This window comes from Pleurodeles waltl, chromosome 10 (genome assembly GCF_031143425.1).
Source record: "Pleurodeles waltl isolate 20211129_DDA chromosome 10, aPleWal1.hap1.20221129, whole genome shotgun sequence".
Lineage (NCBI taxonomy): Eukaryota > Metazoa > Chordata > Amphibia > Caudata > Salamandridae > Pleurodeles > Pleurodeles waltl.
The window spans coordinates 800,819,205-800,840,582 of record NC_090449.1 but is presented as its reverse complement, the minus strand read 5'-3'; the positions used below and the strand labels follow the sequence as shown (position 1 = coordinate 800,840,582).

The following is a 21,378-nucleotide window of genomic DNA, read 5'->3' as shown; positions in this document are numbered from 1 at the left end:
TTTGACATTAGCCTTGGTTTGACACCTGCATTCTCTGCCCTTTGAATGGGTTTCTCTCATTAGCCGACAAGCCTCGGCTGTGTTGTTTGCGGATGCAGTAAAAAACTTCTACAAAATGGTGTGTGCAGAGCTTGTGAATGGTTGGGAGCATCCCTGCATGCCATACTCAAAACTCATGGCAGCCCAGTGTGCTGAATGACCTGCAGCTTCTCTCCGCATACAGTGTTATTGGTATGGGGTCCCCTGTAAGCACTATAATCCTCATGAGGAAGTAGAGGGCCAAAATTAACTTGTTTGTAGTGGCTGTTGTAGGCCAGCTGCCCCCAGAACTACACATTACTACTGAGGCTGCTGAGGTTTGGTCAAGCTGCAGTGCAGACAGACGTATGCCACTGTGCACCAGCACTGTTACAAGACACGGATCACCAAGCCTTGCAGACGATTTTAGCTTTGCCACAATCTCCCTATGCAGGAACAGAAAAGTCACCCGTAACAAATTAGGAAGGCAGAACATTTGTTGCCTCCCACATATCAAACCCAATCAGCTACTGGCAAGCAATTTGCCTGGTCAAAGACATGCTACGGTGGACTCCCAATGGCCAATAAGCAATGAGAACTAGCCTTGCCAGTCCCTTGACGTGCATTTTCCTAAACTATTGAAGGTCTGCATGATTTTCCAAAACAAAAATACTTTTTCTTCCTACGTGACTGGCTGAAGCACATAGGTGCATGAGCTCCTGCTATAATCAATTTTATTGTGAGACAATACCATCTGTTAAAGGTGTGAATGAATACAACTGGTTTTAGTCTTGCAAGACTTTGTGATTTTAGTTTTCAATAACAGGCTTTCAAGCAAATGTTATTTTATGTGCATTTAAGCCCTCAGAGCGTTCTAGGATTAACATTCTATTTCCCAGAGTGAACTATATTCTGTCATATTTTATTCATTTTCATCGACAGAATAAATTACAAAATAAACATTAACATTGGTAAAGGCATCTTTAAGGAACAACTGATGTTCCCGGATGTGCATGTTTGATGAAACCAGTCAATGAAGAGTTTAGCCAACATATAAATCATATTTAGAGGATTCCTTAGCAGTTGTTTTCATGTAGTTGAAATTCCCAAACTGAGGGAAACAGCTGGACAGAGTAAAAGCATCCAGCCCATCCATGATAGTCTTGCCTAAAGGTGAGGATTTGCGGTGATGGACCCCAGTGACATGCCCCAAGTGAGACAGCAACAGAGCTTTCACAGTGCTGTGGTCCTGGTGGTGACTCTAGCCAGGTGGTGAGAGAAGAGACCAAGGGCGACCTATGTGCAACAATAAACAGTAGCCCAAGTGTATTGAAGATGCAAGGTCCAGCAACCCGATCCCCTACTGTGCATAGCGGGGAGTTGGTCGCCTGCAGATTGTTGGATGCATGACTTGATCAGAGGTAAGGCTCTGCAGCTCAAAAACATATGCAAATAGACAGATGCTGTGCACAGTGGTGGGGGTTGATTCTGGCACATACGGTGGTGAGGTGCAAAGCCAGATTGGAGACCGACCCTGTGGCACAACTCCATACTGAACATGGCCAAAGAATTCTGCCAGGCCCTGCACCCAACCCCTCACAGGTAGCCAACCACAGGGGTCTAGGTGTGGTGCATAGCCGCAGGCCTGGCTCTGCAGTGACCTGCATGCTGCACACAGCCAAAGGCTATGCACAGCTAGGAGCTGGCCAACTGCAATGGGGTGGGTGTTGGCTAGAGCACACACACTTGTCGCCCAACCAGCAGGACGTTGGCTGAATATGACAATAAAAATGTCTGAAAAACACTGAAAAGAAACACCACACGTATGGTAATAAGATCGTAGTTTACATTAAAAACCTATGAAAGTCACTGAAGAAAAAGCCTAAAGGGGCTTTATAGTTAGGTGCTGAAATAATATAAAAAAACGTACATTTAAAGTTCACCAGCTCTGCTTTACTGAGCTAACTGTAGCCAGCACCCCCCAAGCACTGTTTATAACCTCACACAACTTACATCACTCATGACAATTTATTACTTCACTGATGCCATTACCCAGCCATAGTGAAAGTATCATGTAGGGTTTGAGGACTTAAAGTATTCAAACATGCTACATCTGTGGCTAATTTTCTATTCACCTTAATGTGACTGTCCTCTTTAGACGTGATGTGACCCAGCATTTTAAGTCAATGGGTTGACAAGTATGTATTTGTCACTGAAAAGACACCTTCAGCCAGACCTTACAACAACTTCCCAAAGTTGATGAAAATAAAGTCCCTACATTCCTGAGATGGGCACAATGGGACAGAACCATACAGCTGTGCTCACAAAGCCACTGTGAGATAAGCCCCTTCTAAGCAGGGCATCGCACATTTCTACATTATTCATCAATCCTGAATGCCTCAACATCTTCAGCGAGGATCTGGAAACAAACATATACACTTCATAAACATGCAAGATGTACTGAATTTGTCTATAGCACTGTATTGAAACTATTTAAATGGGTACATGTCCAGATGTCCACTAATGGATAATTTATTCTCAACAGAAGCATTGGACAGTCTCTCAGATTTTTTTTACCAAGCTTTGGCTTTAGTCCACTTACTACTATGAAACGTCCCTCTGAAACTCAGATCAGGTGTGCTCAGACTATATATATCTTGTTAAACATGGAGTAATACTTGTACAACAAACTTTAGTGATTTGTAAACTGTGAACAATATTAATTTCACATGCACAACCCTTGCCTACATGGTGGATCCTATTTCCATGTTATGCACTAGCACATGTACATCCAATAACTCTACTGTGTATATGACTATGATGTAATCAGTGATATCATCAGTGATGCCATCAAAGATGTCATTTAATAAATTAAAGTGCAAGCCGGTGGTGCAAGCTATAGTTCAGTAAACTATACCTATTGAGTTTCAGTGTTTTTTGCTTTCTAAACAGTTTTAGTATTATTTCAACACCCAAAATAACTTCACTTTAACCTTTGTTTTTTCTGTAAATAATGTTGTGTCACAAAGGGATGCCAGAATTATTTACATGTTTACTGAAGGTAAGCAGAGTATCCATATCATTAATATCTTGGGGAAGTATATTCCAGACCTATGCGCTAACTATCGATAATCTGTGGTCAAATTTCACTAGAGTTTAGTTTGGGGAATGTGGAGACCTAAGAATCAATCCATAAATTGTGGTGGTACTATTCCCTTGATGCACTTGATAAGGCAAGACTCTACCATAAATCAGCCCATATGATGTATTTTATAAGGTGTTAGTGGGGCTTTCAAGCCAAAGCAAGTGTCTTATCACAGGAGACGTCCTCATCAAAGTTTTGTTTCGGTCTGGAATCAATTAACTGCCCTTCCAAAACGTGTTTTGTTGGTGTTATTTTAATAAAATATCATAAGGATTTACAATGTGCATTTATTAAGTGAAGTACTAGAACGTAAGTAATTTTCTGACCAAACAAAAACATCATTATTGTGTATTAACAAAAATACTCACAGACCACAAAAGCTGGGACTTGATGGAACCGTTGGTACAAGCTGCTGTAAAAACCTCACTCCATTCTCCCATTCACTGTCCCTTCCAAACTCACAGAACGTTTCATTACATTCATCTTCTGAGAACTGGTAAAAGGCGTAAGTGTCCTGAAAGCACAGCTGCTTATCCACTGTTTAGGAAAAGAGGAGTGTTAATTAAATTTATTTGCAACGTAGTGGAAAAACAAGACAAGAATGACATTTGTGGTAAGAGTTGTTTGAAATGGGCAATATGATAACCCGTTCTCTGACCGAGGAAGGGAGTTGATACAGGCCTTGGATGCATAGTGTGATCATAAAATATAATCAAAAATCTACAATATTAGTTACTGCCAATACAAAACTAGATTTGGGTACAGATTAATTAACTTCTGAATTATTCAATAAAGTTTAGTGATTTTCTCCTGCACAATGCAGTCTACACAGTAGTGTTAACGCAAATGTCTTGATTAGAAATTATTAATGAGGGTTTATGTATTTTGAATAATGAAAAATGTAAACAATGACTAACGTAGAAAAATAATGTGCACGTTTGAAATTGTGAACTTGGAGAGCGGTCGCCAAGCTCCACAAATTATATTAAAAGAACAACTAACATATGTGAAATATTGAAAATGTATTCAAATAACGTAGTAGTATGTCATATTGAGAGATGTAACTTATGTTTTCCATTATATTGTAGCGCTTAACTTAGCCAAAGTCGTGACCTAGTCGTGCCAGGCCTTATGCAGAAGCTGTATGTCTATTGTTAATTGAAGATGCTGACGACCAGTTTGATAAAATTTGCTTAGCTAAAACATTTGCATGAACCGACGGACAGGAGATGATGGAATTGGAAATGTAGCAAAAAGTGTGTAAAGCGCTCTGAGTGTACTTTCCCAGGACTCGAACAATAGAGACACTGACTGGAGAAGCAGATGCAACATTTTCGATACCTAACAAGCCGGATGATGAGAACATCGTACAGTGAACCAATCAACAATCTGAGAACTGTGTAATATTGAAACTCAGAGATTTGAATTATGAAATTTATTGGTTAGAGTAAAATCGTGTGATTAATTGACCAATTAGGAATTGGGAGATAGTCTGAGTGACATTGATATAACAACGTTACAGAGGGAAGTTAGTTCAGATGTTGGGTGCAGATGTCAAGGGAAGAGACCCTATTCCGAAATTGATGCGATATTGGGAAGAGAAGATTCGAGATTTTGTCATTGGGCTCGTGCTCTTGAGAGCCTGATGAGATGCTGATCGACTGATGACCTGAAGACGAAGACTGACTTTGTTGTTGATTCATACCGAGGATAGGTAGATATGACAATGTGACTGAATTATATTTTGATGCCTTTCCTTTCTAGGTACCAACTGCACTGTCTAAATAGTTTTTTCTTAGCTAAAGATCTTTTCTAAATTCTTGTTCTAAATTGTTTTGCATGAAGCCTCACATGCTGATGATAATTTGGATTAGATAAGGGTTTCCTTTCCATGACGCTTGATAGGTGACAAAGAAAAATGGTTAACGGACTTATTTGCTGAACTTAATGACACATGTTGGCTTATTGCCTTTGATTCATTTGTTGATCTATGCTAATGCTTTAGAATGTACGCTGATGCAAGTTCTAATTAGGTTATGTTTTTGGCGCCTTCTAATGAATTAATACAGATTAGTTGAATTTGAATAAAGCTTGAACTAATCTCATGACTTAGTATTGTATCTAATAGGGAATAAAATTACTAAACGTATACTGAGTTGTGGTTATTCATGGCTGAAAGGTCGTGGTGTGATGAGTACTGAGTGTTGATTGATGACTAGTCTAATGGTTATTGAATATTGTGCATTGATTATTGAGAAACATTGGTCACATTATAGCTAGGATACTCCATGCAAATCAGAAGGTTCATCAACCTACGCGCGTCCCCTTGTAAGTTTACTTATAAAGGACCAGGTACGCCAGCAGTAGTGATACTTTCTTAGCATCTTCACGTGACCTGGCTATATGCCAAATGAAGAATGGACAATAATAGGAACTTTAAGAGTGTTTTATCTCTTTCAGCATTCAGAGTGCATTTAAAAACAGTTTGTTACAAACGCATTTGTGTTCTCAAGGAGAGGATCAAAGGTGTGTTGAACGTTTCCTATAACAGACTGCCATCCATCATGGCTTTCAAAATTAAATATGGCTGACTAACCAGTTGAAAAGTATATATGTAGGATCAGGTGCCAGAAAACCATGGTGATTTTGGAGCCAAATCAATCCACTATTTTTGCAAACCATTATGGACGTCCTAGTATGGCTTGTGAACATTTCTAAGTCAAACATGGTCAGATTCGCCCAAACAAGAATGAATATTGTTAGCACGTTTACGATTTCTACATGCAATTTAATATTGCAGAACTGCCATTCAAATTTTACAGTCCATTTTTCGCTCTAACAGATATCCCTGAAGATAAACACAGCTGTGCAAGAAAGATAGCTCCAGAATAATTCTACTGTAGAGTCTGCACTTTTTTTGTACGGATTTGCACTTAAGATGCCAAGTACAACATTACAGTAGGAAACAAGCATTTGCAATGCAATGGGTCTCGCGTTTGCTCAAGTTAGAGCTATCAGAGTTGGAAATTCCTAATAGACTTTTCTTGCCACATAAATTGAAAACGAAAAGTAAAACAGCTGATATAAGCAAGCTGATTCAAAGTGCCATGGGCAGCATGAGCACAAAGGAGAGAGAAAAAATGAGATATAAGTTAGCTCAGAGTCATATGTATCAGCAAACGTGCAATTATCAATGTAACAGGGTCAAGGCGGTAATAAAACTGCCCCAAGCAGGGACAAATGTAAAGCATTTACCAAAGATTACAAAGGATTTTTGAAAAGCAAGCCCATGAACAAGTGATAGTGATGGGCGTGGAGTCGGCATGGTTAAAAGTCCACAGACAGATTACAACAGGGCAGAACGCTTGCACGCTCAGGCTAAAAGACACCATTTCCCTTCTGCTGAAACTGACACTCAGCCAAGCAGTATTCCTTATAACATTGCAATTGTACAAGGGATACAGCATTGTTGCCGTTATTTGTTTACATCCACAGAAAAATGACTTCCTGTGGAGAACGTATTTCAAGGAGCTAAGCACAAATTTGCAGTCAAATTAACCTTATTCAGAAAACAAAAGGCTATAAAATGTTGTAGCATCCAATCCACTGCAGAAAGTGTTTGCTTTGGCATGAGGAAGTGAAAGAGTAGAAATGGCATCGCCTTCATTATCTTCATAAAGATGCTGCTTTCAGAGACTTCTTAGAAGACCTTACATTTTACTTTTCATTCACTGCATGCCTAATCAACCTGTTAGCTGCTCTTATGTGATTCCTAGAAACAATCAAGCCTTCTTCTACATCAGATTTGCACAAAAAACTATTATCTCGAGGCCCATAGTTTCGAGGTTGGCCATGACAAGACTGCAATACTTAACAGCAGGTGGAGATCCCCATTCTTGCTGCCCGGTAAGGATGGGTTCTAGTTTAATGTCTACTGGATCCATTATATAGGTGAATTTGGAATAGAATGTGTACACTTAAACGTTTTATTGAATGAGCATTGAGCTACTGTTCTGAGGGATCTGCATAAAATAGGATACGGAAACGTTGCTATTCAGGAGGAATGCATGCTGACAATGTCTAGGCTTCAACTTCCAGTGTGGTAATGTTCGACCTGTTAAACGATCAGGTCCAAAATGATAGGTTCTTTAAATTGTGCAAGCTTTCAAATTGGCTAATGCATAGAGCCTACCGGATGTATATCATCTTTATTTTAGCCCGTTTGTTAGTTTTCTTGTGACTTCTCATTCTGAAGTAGTCAACTAGTAGCATTTTTTGGGCTTGTAAGCAGTAACTCAACTTCATTATTTGTTCTTGGCACGCATAAATTACCAATGTGATAAAGAACATTTTACTTACCTTTGGTAACCCTCTTTTTGATAGAGACTCCATCAAGTCACAGACTCCTCACCTTCCAAATATTTCCCAAATGTCAAGTCTGCATCTGTAAAATTTTCAGTGGTACCTCTGCATGCCAGATAGCTACACCTTGCATTTCTCCACAGTAGCCATTCCATGTCAGAAATGAAGTTTGGGGCCCATGCTGCTGTCAGTTTCTTTGAAGAATGTCCAATGACAGAACATGGAGGATAGGAGGGTCAGGGAGGAATCTGCGGCTAGGTAGAGTCTCTACCAGAAAGAGAGGTGCCAAAGATAAGTAACATGTACTTCTTATAGTGATTTGTAGTCGCAAATTCCTCACCTTTTGAATAGATCCCAAAGCAATACCCTTATGAAGGTGAGTCTGTGAATGAACTCAAGCCATAAAGTCCTATAGGACCAAGTGGGTAAAAGGCTCCTCTCAATGAACCAGACAGTCCAGGAAATATTGTTTCCTGAATGTATAGAGAGATGCCTGCAAATGTCTAAGACACTGATACTAGCTTTGGCCCTGGTAGACTGAGCAAGCAATCTTTCTGGAGGTCAATGTGTAGCAGAACTTAATGCAGAGGATGATCCAGTGGGAGATGGTTCCCTTCTGCACAGCCTTGCATTTTTTTCGCTCCAGCAAACCCCACAAATAGCTGGTCATCTACCCGTGGTTTTCGGTCTAATCTATGTAGAAGCTCAGTGGTCTCTTGGGGTCCAAGCAAGGAAGTCCCCCCTCCTTAAAGTGGTAAGGCCCAGCATAGAATGCAAGCAGGGTGATGGTTTGACCAGCGTGGAATGACGTCACAACTTCAGCAGGAAGAATGCTCGTGTCCTCAGATCCAGTGTGTATGGGAAGATGGAAGCGTGCGGTGGATCGATACAAAAATTTAGAAGCTCACTCGCATGCCGTGCCAAAGTGATGGCACAGTCTTGATAGTGGGGGGCCATTAAGGACAGCTTTTAACTGGTTCAGATGGAGTGCACATAAGATAAGTCATGACTAGATTATGTCCCATTTGAGCATGACAAAAGGAAAATGGGGAAAAAATTGCATCACAACTGTTGACTTAAATATCTCAAGCTGATCTGGCAAATGTAATATGGTCAGAAGGGAGAAAAGATATCCCTTAATTTGTTGCCAAAACAAAGTCTTGCTGGGCAAGAGGCAGACTAGATAACAGAACATCAGATAACTTGACCTAGAGCATGTCAATCTGTCATGTGCTGCCTCAAGTCACAAATTTGTCCCAAGGATAGGAGTATACAGTTTCCGGTGAGGGATAGCTGGTGCAAGATGACATCAATGACCTCCAGAGGAAGGCCGAAGGTGCTCAGCTGTTCCTGCTAAATCTCAATGTATGAATGTGGAGAGTGCACAGGCCGGCTACAGTACCCTGCACTGTTGCTGCAACAGCAGGTCTCCCAGATGAATCGCCTGATCGGAGGAGTAAGGTCAAGCCCAGGAGTTCTGGATACCATGCTCTCCATGCCCAATCCAAAGCTACTAGAATGTCTTGGGCTTGGTCTGTCCTGAGCACTCGGGGCACGAAGGATATCAGCAGAAAAGCATACAGGAGTCCAGAGTTCCACTCAAAGTGTAACGCATCTCTGAGCGAGAGACTCCTTGGAAGCTCCAACATGCAGAAGTACTGACACTGCGCGTTCTCATTGGTGGTGAAAGGATCGAGCCAAGGTTCCTCCCATTTGTGGTAGAAACCTTGCATCACCTACAGGGGGGTGTAGCTGCCATTCCTGATCCACGAGGCATTGACAGCTGAGCTTGGTCACCCTGGCATTCAATAATCCTGCCATGTGGCTGACCACCAGGAACATTTCTTGATGTTCTAGCCAATACCAGGGGTGCAAGGCCTCCTGGCATGAGGTCCATGACCCCACCCACCACATTTGTTGCAGTACCACATGGTGGTGGTGTTGTCTGGAAGCACCTGCACCAGCCTCCTTTTGATGGCTGGCAGGAAAGCTTTTAATGCCAAGTGTATGACCATTAGCTCCAGAAGGCTGATGTGGATCTGGGACTCCACTGGATACCTCAGGTCTCTGATCATCACCTTTACCAGATGGCTTACCCAAATCAGAAATGATGCATAAGTCACCACTATCAGCTCTGGATGGGGAAGGAAGAGGAGTCTGCCACTGACCCAATTGCAGCCCACTAACCACCACTGGAGATCTTTTGCAGTCTCCTCTGAAATCTGAATGTGGCCAGAGATCTAACCGTGATATTGTGCCCTCCAGGACTGCTGATTCTACTGTGCAACCTGCAAAGGCTGTCTGGCATGCTCAACTAGCAGAATGGAGGAGGCCATCAGTTCCAGCAGTCTTAGAGCCAAGCTCACTGAAATCCAGGACCAATGCTGAAAGATAAGGATCATAGCCTGAATGTCCTAGACTCTCTTTCCTGGAGGAAAGGCACAAAACTGAACTATGTCCAGAAAGGCTCAGATGAAGGAGAGCATCTGAGAAGGAGTAAGGTGTAACTTCGTAACATTGACAGTGAGCCCCAAAGGTGGCAGGAGGTTCACAATAGTATAGAGGTGGTAGGCTACTGCCTTGAGTAAGTCCATATTCAACAGCCAATAGCCGAGGTAGGGGGAGACAGGCACCCTGACCTCTGGGGGTGTTGTGCTGCCACCACCACCGTAATGAACACCTGAGGGGCGCGCTGGTGAGACCAAAAGGGAGCACAAAGAACTGAACATGCTCCTCTTCCAAACCGCAGATAGCGCGGATGAGCTAGCAGGCCCACATTATGGAAATAGGCATCCTGCAGGTCCAATTCCAACATCCAGTTACCAGGGTCCTGGGCAGACAAGACATAGGCCAGAATGAGCATTCTGAATTGCTCCTTCCAGAGGAAGGCATTGAGAGAGTGCAGATCTGGAATAAGCCAAAGACCTTGATCCGTCCTGGGGAACAGACAATAGCAGCAATAACAACCATGTCCTACTTCCAACACCAAAACACTCTCAACAGCTCCTGTGGCCAAAAGGGCTTGCACTTCCTTCCGCAAAATGGAGAGATGGCCCACAGTCAGTCACCAAGGGGATGGTGGGATATGCAACACAGAACAGAAAGGGGTAAGCTTGTATTCCTTTGCGAGCAAGCTGTAGGGCCTACCTGTATGACATTATCACTTGTCAGCCTGGTATTGGTGGATTCTGCCCCCCACTGAGTCGCTGTGTTCCTGCAAGGGCATGCTAAAATGGTTTGCCAGGTGGAGCCACAAAGGGGTGGCTGTAGGCCAGGATGCCCGCTGATGCTGCCCGTGGGGGAGGTAGGCACAACAACCTCTAACATGAATCTGCTGGGCTCCCTGTGGGGGGCTGGGACAGGTTGGCAGTGGAAGACTCCTTATCTAAAGCTGCAAACAGAATGGTGGAACTGTTGCAGTTCGTGAGGTGGAGAAGAAAGGCCCAGAGTGTGAGCAGTAACCCTGCACTACTTAAAGTGCTCAAGAGCAGAATCAGCTTTATGCTTGTTCAAGCAAGCCCATTCATAGAGCTTGTTCATTAGGGAGGACTGGACATCTCCAGAGAGCTCAGTCAATTATAGACACATGGTGGCGAATGGCAATGCTAGTGCCTTGGCCCACCCGATGGAATCCGCAGTATCCAAGCCACAACAAATCGTGAACTTGGCAGCATCACAACCATTTAGAATTGCCTTGTAGTACAGCACCAAGGTATTCAGCCACACCAAGAAGGACTTGTACCACTGAATCCCAAAGGGTGTTCAAGTAGCATCCCAACAAATAGCTGGCATTAACAGATCGGAGGGCCAAGCTAATAGAACAAAAGACATGTTTGCCCAGAGTTTCACTCGGATTCCCCATTGGGGAGTTTGGTGGGAAATGTATTGGGATTACAGTGGCTGGTGCAAGCCTGCAACAGTAGGCTTTCTGGTAAGGGGTGCTGTGACAGAAAAGCAGAGTCGCAAAGAGCAGCACAATGGCACCTGGCAATTTATCTAATGATAGGAGGGCCGGAGCAAGGTTTGGCCCAAGCCCCCAATAAGGTTTCCATCACTGCCTCATTAAAGGGAAGATTGAGTTCAGAAGATGTTTGAGCCAGTTACAGGATGTCTGTTGGAACATTAGTTTAAACCTCCACTATGGGGAGCAGAAAGTTAAGTACCATGCACCATGGCGTAGGAAATTAATTTCTCAGTGGCTGGCAAGTGGGAGGAAAAAGACCTGTCTTCCATGAGGTACTGAGGCCACTAGCCTCCTGTAAGTCCTCATACCAGTTGCCATCTTGGTAGGGATGAGCAAACTCATCATCTTGGTCACAGTCATTATCCAAATCCATCCCAAAAAAGGAAATGCAAAGAGTGTTTGTGAGCCTGTGGTAATTCAAGAGGGGTAAGGGGCACCTTGAGAAGATTACGGCATGACACTGGTCAAGGTCAGATTGGCATCAGAGAGGACAATCTGGGCCAATTCTTCAGCTGGAGAAGTCAGCATCGATGTGATTGGGACTGCTGTGGGCCATGGCACTGCCACCAGAGTTGGAGGCAAGACAAATTCCGAGGGTCCCTCTGGCCCAGAGATGTCCCAGGCTGTAGGCCTCTCAGCTCTTTGTGGCCTGACAGTGCACCAGAGGCAGTTGGCAGGAATCCAAAGCACTGAAGCATGGCTGTGCTGAGAATTTTCAGACTGACACTGCATGGCTGAAGTCTCTGGAAGTTGTACTGGAACCAGCTACAGGACTGGCTCTGAAGTTGGCCGACTTTCAGAGTGAGGTTGAGAGGAGTAGCTCTTCCCCTGTGCCTTCTCAGGTAAATGCGAGTGCACAAGGGAACAGAATCCTGCTTCGATTTCCTATGTTTCTTAAACTTACCTGAAGACTTGAAGTGCAACAAAGACTGATCTCTGGTGCAGCTCCATCCACTCTGGGAATGGGAATGAGACTGAGAGCGGGCCTTGGACACAGAGCAGGACTTGGAACAGTTCTTTTGTGGTCTTCTTAAGTTTTGCAACGTAAAGTTTCACCTTGCGTTTGCTGGTGGCCTTCGGGTTCACTGTCAAGTAGTCACCCTCAGTCCTTGGAGTTGTGACTCAACAACAGGCACACCTGATAGCGATCTGTCACAGACGTTTGTGACAGTCACTACAGGCCTTGGAACCTGTCATTTTAGAGGGTGACATCACTTGCACACTGTAAGAAAGTTTGTGAAAATATTGAGACAACTGTCTCAGAGAGATGAGTGGGAGCTCCAGGTGCACATCTGGTGGCATGGAAAGAAATGAACTGATGTCAGTGAAGGGAGTGCCACCTATACAGGAGCAGCACATCATTTCTAGAGCGAAAAAGTGTCAGTGTGGAGCTGCAAGGTGCTACCATTCAGTGAGCAGAGATACTGCTGAAAAGTTTCTGAATCCAGTCTGATGCCTGAGGAATATTCAAAGGGTGAGGTATCTGTACCTTTAAGTCCCTATCAGAAACAAGTATTTGGGCAGGTATCATAGGTTGTCAAGGGTAATGGAAGGACATTGTAGGGCGATCAATGATCCCTTTGCTTGTACATCTTGTATTTGAGAAGAGCATATGTTTGGTGAATTAACAAAGAGGGCATTATCCTATGGTTATTTCAAGTGTTTCTGCAATGTTGGCAACGTGGTTCACTGGAAGAGGGGCACAGAGAATGGAGTACTTTGGAAAATAAATGATCATGGTAGTGCCAGAAACAATGATATGAACAGACAGAGAAACGGAAACAAAGAAAAGGAAAATGAGAGGTGGTGTGGAAGAGAGACATATATTAAAGGAAATGAAGAGAGAAAGAAGCAGGTAACGTATACAGACACAAATTAGTGTAGTGACACAAAACACAATAATGAAATGCTTATTTTCATACACATTCTTTAAATTGTACACTGAACCATTGATGGCCTGCTTACCCCGACGAATGACCGCTCCGCGGTCATAAGACCGCAGGGGCCATTCAGACTTTCCCGCTGGGCCGGCGGGCGCCTGCCAAGGGAGCGCCCACCGGCCCAGCGGGAAAGGCCCTGCAACACAGAAGCCGGCTCCGAATGGAGCCGGTGGTGTTGCAGGGGTGCGACGGGTGCAGTTGCACCCGTCGCGATTTTCACTGTCTGCTAGGCAGACAGTGAAAATCATGCTGGGGCCCCCAGGGGCCCCACGACACCCGTTCCCGCCATCCTGTTCCTGGCGGTAAAAACCGCCAGAAACAGGGTGGCGGGAAGGGGGTAGGAATCAGCGCCGCCATGGAGATTCAGCCCAGACAGGGGAAATCTGGTGGGAAACCACTGGATCCCCTTTTCTGACCGCGGCTTTACCGCCGCGGTCAGAATGGGCAATGAAGCACCGCCAGCCTGTTGGCGGTGCTTCCGTTGCCCGTGGCCCTGGCGGTCTAGGTCCGCCAGGGTCAGAATGAAGGGCTAAGTGTAGTATGTTGCAACTTCACTTGATTAGACTTTTAGTCAAACAGCACTTTGAATCCACAGAGTTCTCATATATTCCTATATTGGTGAAATGGAACTAAGAATCCCAGAGTACACAGTTACATTGCTTAAAAATCCAGGCCTGGCAAACTGAATCAGAAGTTTATTGGAGCAAGCTGGCAGCTACATCACTTCTGCTTTGACATGTGTTATTCCTCCTCCTTGCCGAATATGGCTTGTTGTTTTTTGAGATTAGATATTACCATGGTCTCTTCAATACACCTAAAGGCTGTTGGTAATAAATAGTCGTGCAGTGACCATGGTGTATGAGAACCATTCAAATAGAGCAGCGGCTGCCGCAACTCTCAAGGGGAGGGGAGGGGAGGGGAAGAGAGAGGGAGGACAGGGATGGGGGGGGGCTGGGAGGGAATAAAAACTAATTAAAAAATAACTTGCTTTTTTCCGTTGCCGCAGCCACCTGCCAGCTCAGTCCTCTTCTGGTGTCCCAGCATTCATTGCTAGGACACCATCACAGGCTCCCCAGCAATCCTGGTGCTGCTTACATGCTATGCATAGAATGTAAGTAGCATCAGGATTGGTCTGAGTAGCAGTCACTGCCACTCAGACACAAGCCTGGGGCCTGTACAGTTTTTCCAGACCAGCTGTATATGCTGCCGGGCTGGAGAAAACTGAATGCGCATGTGTGTCTGGCCGGCCTCAGACTGCTGGCCAAACACACATGTGCACTTAGTGCACTCTCCCCTTCTCCCTCCTCCCTTGGCCCAGCCCCACCCCTTTCTGCACTGCTGTGCCAGAAGCAGAAAAATAAAACGATAAAAAACTATTGTTTTCTTTTTCTGCTTTTGGCACAGTCAGTGGGGCGACGCTCCTTCGCAATAGCGAAGGAGCTGTCCCTGATCAAATGACCTACACTTTTTTAAAGCCATACCTTTTCCAAAACCTGAAGCGAAAGGCTGGCAGTGAAGCTATCTACATGGTGCTCCTCTTTACACACATGAATATCATCTCTGGAAACTTAAGACAGTGTTATCTGATATTTACTATGTTGAGGTAGTTGTGTCTGCTAACCTGAGACAATATTAGTAATATAATAATTACATTATTAATTGAGCATCCATGTCTGTAATGTCCCCCCCATGGAACCAACGGTACCAAATGACACATTATTCAGGTCATGTGAAGTCACTTCTGCTGATGTCATGTAGGGGTCAAAAGGCACAGGACATCACTGTTGTCACATTGCCATCCTGGTCAATTGACGTTCATAAAGAAAGAAGGTGGACATTTTGTTATGCAGCCATTCGGGGGTGCAGGATGGGGCACAAGGGGTGGCTAGGGTGAGAAAGGAAAATAGCTTGTGCAGACTGTCAACAGCAGAAGAGATCTAAGAAGATTAACAAGGCAACTTAAAAGGTAAGAGACTTACATTTAAGAAACCTTAGAGGCAACTTTGATTTTTTGATATGGCTCTCAGGACCAATAAAAGACCAGAATAGACAATATGGAGTCTGTACGGTTTTGTGGAATGCAAGCAGACTCCATATTGTCTCTGCTGATCTTATACTGGACCCGAGAGCCAGATCAAAAATCGGAATTGCCCTTATGGTTACTTAAATATAAGTCTCCCTTCTACCCCTTTGTTTGCTCAATGTGGGCAGGTGCTGTACACAGTGGTAATCCAAATGGAGGGCTTCAGCTTGTATCCATGCATCTGTGAGTGGATTAAGCACTTGAACCTGAACCTGTTATTCCTGTAACACTTGTATTTCTTCCACAAAGAAGAGAGTCAGTGTAATTAGCCAAGGGTACACAGAATTCTTTTGACGCAATGTAAATCTGTTTTACGATTCACATCGATGCAACTGTGTAGTAGACCAGAAAGTGCACATGAATAATCATCTTCCCATGGGTCCGATCTGAAAAAACAATATGCGGTCATTTAGTGTTTGGATGAGCGAGAACACTGCCCTATATCCTCAGAGCTCCTGCCACGCCATACTCATGGTTCCCTGCCTTGATCTAGAGTCAGTGGAAGTAATGGTTTCCACTGGCAGAGTTTCAGTTGACTCCCCCATCAAAAGCATTCAACTTGACGGCCCATCTGCCACAGGGCCATCATGTCACTGTGACAGCTGTCACTCCTTATTTACAGCAGTGTGACCATTACTGGATTTTCTTCCTCAGGACTGCGTGCAAGATGTAGAGGTCCCAAACTGGAAAATTGCAAAATGGCCCCAGAATGAAGGTGTGTCAAGGCAACGTTTTTTGTTTTTCAAAAACAAACTTTTACAGCGAGTTTATTTTTTAAAACCAAAAAAAGATTGCCAATCCGATGGCACCAGGAGGGTGCACACTTGCCAAACTCTTCAGCCCTATTAGCTATTGCCAGGCCAGCAGTTGCTCTGAAGGCTTTGGGATGCCCACTATGAAGACAGATATCTCTAAGTATAGCAGGCTGTCCACCACCAGGGAAACGGGGATCATTTCCTCTACTGACCAGTCTAAACGACCCAGTATAAATTTCAGTGCAAATACAAGCAAGCAGCTTTCTGAGCTCTTCTCACCTGAAGACAAAATCCCCATTTTCATTAGGATTTGCCAGACACCTGCCGCTGAAGATCTTCTTTGGACAGAGGGACAATACTGTATGAGCCAGTCAACTAGCTCGGATCCAACAAATGTCTTCCTGAAAAGAGATATGGCACATATTCATTTAGCAAAATATCAATTTAACAGTCAGTGTTTAATTGGGGTCAGTGGCTGCAGAAGATAGGCATCAACATTCATTTTTGGCAAATTATATTATTTTTTCTGCATCAGACTTTGACCCAAAGAAAGAGAGAGAAAAGGGAGAATGGTTGCCAAGGAGAAAGACAAATAACAGTGGAGGAGGGAGAACACTGTAGTTAAAAAGGACATGCAAGAAAGAAAGAGGGGGAGAGAGAGAGCGTTAGGTGGGTTAACAAAAGAGTCATAATACAGAATCAGGTCTAGGCAGCTTTGGATTTAATAAACGCAACACTGGACAGCCTATGCCTTTGACTATTATGCAAAGCGTTAGGCACTTGCATAAATGTTGATTTTTTTTAACGAGTCAACCACAGTCAATAATGTGCAACTTTATCAGTGTTATTCTCCAAAATGTGAACTGACCAGGTAAATAAACGTAAGGGGAATAATCTTCTGAAATTGGACTTATTATTATTCACACAATAGTACTGCTATGTTGTAGAACAAAATGTTTTCTACCTATACAGAATATTTTATGCTCATAAACCCACACCTATTACCAGGCAACCAGCGCGTTTCATGGTAAATTGCAAAGTAAAACTGACATTAGTGATACCTAAACTTCAATTTTTAGACCTTGCAGTAATTAATTGGCACGACACGTAATAATGCTATCATTTAGACTTAAAACCCCTTTAAAACATTATCATGCTCGCTGCATCTTGTATTAAATCAGCCGTATACATCCACCACTTAAAATTAGTTCATGCTAAATTGAACATTCTCATCCACAGAATAAATATGCACATAATGCTCAGGGAGGCACCTTGTTCTACTTTTCTGATAACTGCTTTTTCAATTCAGACTAAGTTTAAAACATTTGTAGATTGTTATAATGAAACTCTTTACTGTGTTATTGAGCGATACTGATACTTGATATGATATGAAGAATGTTTCCACCAAGAAATAAGACAATTTTTTTGTCTAGATTGATTGACAAAGTTTATTCGCCGAGATCCCTTATCCTATTACAGAACTAGCAAATGTTCAGCCTGAAGTTCTCCCATTATCCGATTTTCGATCCCTTACCCAAATACTACAGTTCTTCTCCTGCAATGCCTAAGAAGGCTCTTCATCCTTGTATCTCTGCTTCCTACCCACGACTTTCTTGAACTAGTATTATAGACCCTTCCGCCACGACGCTTACAAACTCTCGCTCGGCTGGGTTATACATCAGAAAACTGTACGCAGAAATGTTGTCACAATCAAGTGACCTGTTCTCAATATTGTTTACAAAATTATTATCTCATTGGAATAGATTTTATATTAACTACAACAGGGTTATATTTTTATAAACGTTTTGAAGCCCTGATATAAATATCAGACTACATTCTGAGAACTATAGTATTGTATTGCTTCCTCCTCTGTATTATGGTAACTCTAGAACCTTTCATTCTTGGGTTATGGTCACTGGGAAGGTTGCCATATTGCTCCATGTAAGTGGAACACATATATCCATTATTATAATTCCTTTTTACATAATATTTATTTATACAACTACTGTGGAGCTTTGTGTAGTGCTGTGTTGACTTTTGGAAAAGAACAAATTGATTGTTGGGAGGGGAAGCAGGCTTAGTATCATGACCAATTTACTTCAGCACAACCCTTCTTCTTGGTCAACCGCAGGTGGAGGTGAGCCTGAAAGCTTAGTATTTGAAAAGTTGACTGAACTTCATGTGAATGGTTTCTGTTCTTCAATTAGGGCCAAGGTGTGCCAGAGTTTTCAGTTCTTGTACACCCAAAGATCTAATCCCACACTACATTTTTTTGAATGATCAAATATCGGTCTAATGGGCTGATGCTAAGCAAAAGACCTTTGGCAGGTATGTAGTGAGATGTCAGGTTCTGTGGGTGCGTGACACTTTTGCCCCAGAAAAGCTTGTGTATTGTGCACAGTGACGTGCATATACCCATGGCATCTACTGGGAGCCAGTGGACACCAATAAAAGCAGGTTTGGTGGTGTACTGCTTTCTAAAACTAAGACAGTTTTCTGGTTGTTTGGTTCCAAAGCTCTTGATTCCTGGGAATGAACCGAACTGCATGTTCCCACCATTCACACATCACTGACTATGAGAGCAAACATAATACTGGTGTTGAAGAGGAAACCTGAAATTCATATTTTCTTTGATGGCATAAAGCTTATGCTCCGCTTTATAGGCCAAGCAAACAGTGGGGATTTAGTTTCCGGTTTTCGAATCAATGTTATCTCCATCTTACTTCCAGTCATGTGCGATGATACAACTTCACATTTGGAATTTGGCTGTGAAGCCCTTCCTAAAAGGTCATTTGCAATTTTCGCCTGTTAAGCTAGCTGCATATATCCTTACATATGTTTATCTGTAAGTGAATACAGGTTTTAAATAATCAGGAAACTACTCAGGAAATGCTCATAACTTGCAGCGTTGCGGCTTAACTGTACTCAATAACGTTTTGGATTACAAAAGTCTTATGTTGTCTATTCACAAGATGGCCCACTTCAAGGCTGTGCACAAACAATGTTTAACTATACCATTCACCAATTATCTCAACATTACTTCTGCTTCATCAGGGGTATCTCTTTTTCTGGTCCACTTTCCTGGCATCACAGTCATCTTGTTGAGATAGTAGCTGTGGCTCAATAACGAAAGTGTCAGTGAGGTATTTATTGCGGGACAACTTCTTCTCAGAACGTGTTCTAATGACATTTCCATATAAAGGCACAACAGGAAAATCCATATCTGAAAATCTCTAAAGAATAATATGTAAGAGATTTATTAAGCATCCCACCCTTTAAGCATGTTTTAAAGTAAACTGCTCGAATACTAGAGACTTAACCAGCACCTTCAGATTAACATGGTCTAGTGTAACTGAACAATGAAGGACTGGGTATAGATATGATCACGATTCCACCTTCTCTGCCATGCTCAAACCATCAGCCAAAGGATACTTCTTGATCCATTGCTGTTCAACCCCAAGTTCTGAACTGTGAGCATCAGGGATTTTGGTTTTAGCGACACTGGTTTTAAAGATTAAATATGAACTTCCAGAACTGAATAGAAATATATGAGCTGTCATACATGTAATTCAGACTCTGAAATCAGAGCAGGATCTCGAATTTCGTGGAAAAGTAACAACTATTAAATGACTATGGTGACTTCTACACCATGCATGACAAAAGTCTCTAGTAGGCTTAAAAGTAGTATGATCTGTTTTTTCAGGCATGCTGAGTTTCCTAAATAGTACAACACATAAGCCAGATAGTTACTAAGGGCACTATATATTCTCACTATATACCTTCAATATGAAAGAGAGAACTTGGAGTGTGAATAGTCAGTGTCCTAGTGAAATTGTCAGCAGTCATGTTGAAATCCTACAAAGACACGCCAAAAACCTAAAAGGTAATAATAGGCACACTCACAAGCAGAGACTGCCTTTTCAATAACAGGCCGATCATTCTGCTATACAAGGAGGTAATATCTTCTGGAGTGAAATAATTCATTCAGATGCACATTTGATTACATTTTAGAAATCACCTGCCTCTCCTTGTTTTTAAACTGAAGGTCCTGTAAGAAATTGGGATTTTGATTGAGGGAGTGCAAACCTTACTCAGGCAACAACCACAATATTTGTCAGGGTGAACCACAAAAGCCACTAAATTAGCCTGTGCTTAACCCTCTGGTAGCCTAGCACAAAAGCAGTAAGGCTTAACTTAGAGGCACTATGTTAAGTATTTATGCATCACACAGACAGTAATTAAGTTAAAACACAACACAACAAAAATCCCACACCTATTTTGATAGAGAATATGTAAATATATAAAACAACACCAAAAGAAATAAAATACAATCAGTAGAACAAGAGCTATGCAACTTCAGGTTTTAAGTAAAAATAACACTAAAAAGTACAAAGTGTCAAATGTTATGATCTGGTCTTGCCAGACCAGGACAATGTCGCAAGTTGGTACTAATCACAATAGAGTGCAAGCCAGGTACGGGACAGAGTTTGCCACACTGGAAGCTATACCTTTTTGTACTTGGGCTGAGATGCATCTTGTGTCACAGTGCACCAGCTCCAATTAGGCCACAGATAAAGAGCTGCATGGTTCTGATATGTGAAGTCCTACATCATTTTTGATGAGGCCACCGATCAGAAGCTGTGAGGTGTTTCGATGCAAGGTTCTGCATTGATTTGCAGCATGATACGTCTGTTTCGAGGGAATCTTCAGCTGGACACGGAGTAGTACACTCTGATGCTAATCAAGGGTCTAGCACCTGGGAGACACCTCTTGGGGCTAAGGACTCACTCCAGCAGAGACCACATCCAGGGCTTTCTCTTTCTGGAGCCTGTTATGTCTCTGTAGCTCACACAGGAGGCCAGCCAACTAGATCTTGGAGTCACTCTGGTAGTCCTGGGTTCAAGGAGATGGTCCTCTGTCCTTCAAGCAGCAATGCAGGCAGGCCACAAGCAGCAGGGCAGTCTTCTGGGGAGCATGTCACTCCTTAAGCAGCACAGTAGTCCTCTAAAGAACAACACAGGTATCAAACTGCGGAGCAGTTCTCTAGAGTACAAGGAAGTCCTTCTGAATTATTTAACAGGTTCAGGAGTGTACTAAAGCGGTGGCTAAGG

At 42.9% G+C, this 21,378-nt stretch overlaps 1 protein-coding gene across 1 annotated transcript in view; it reads right to left on the bottom strand.

The window, feature by feature from the left end:
- The window catches only part of RAPGEF5 (Rap guanine nucleotide exchange factor 5), an 863,712-nt gene that overhangs the window by 473,346 nt on the left and 368,988 nt on the right, over positions 1-21,378 (bottom strand). The window contains exons 4-5 of the mRNA XM_069211465.1: positions 16,547-16,668; positions 3,532-3,700 (exon numbers count right to left, since the gene is read on the bottom strand). Coding sequence (XP_069067566.1) covers positions 3,532-3,700; positions 16,547-16,668 — 291 coding nt within the window. The remainder of the gene's footprint in view (positions 1-3,531; positions 3,701-16,546; positions 16,669-21,378) is intronic.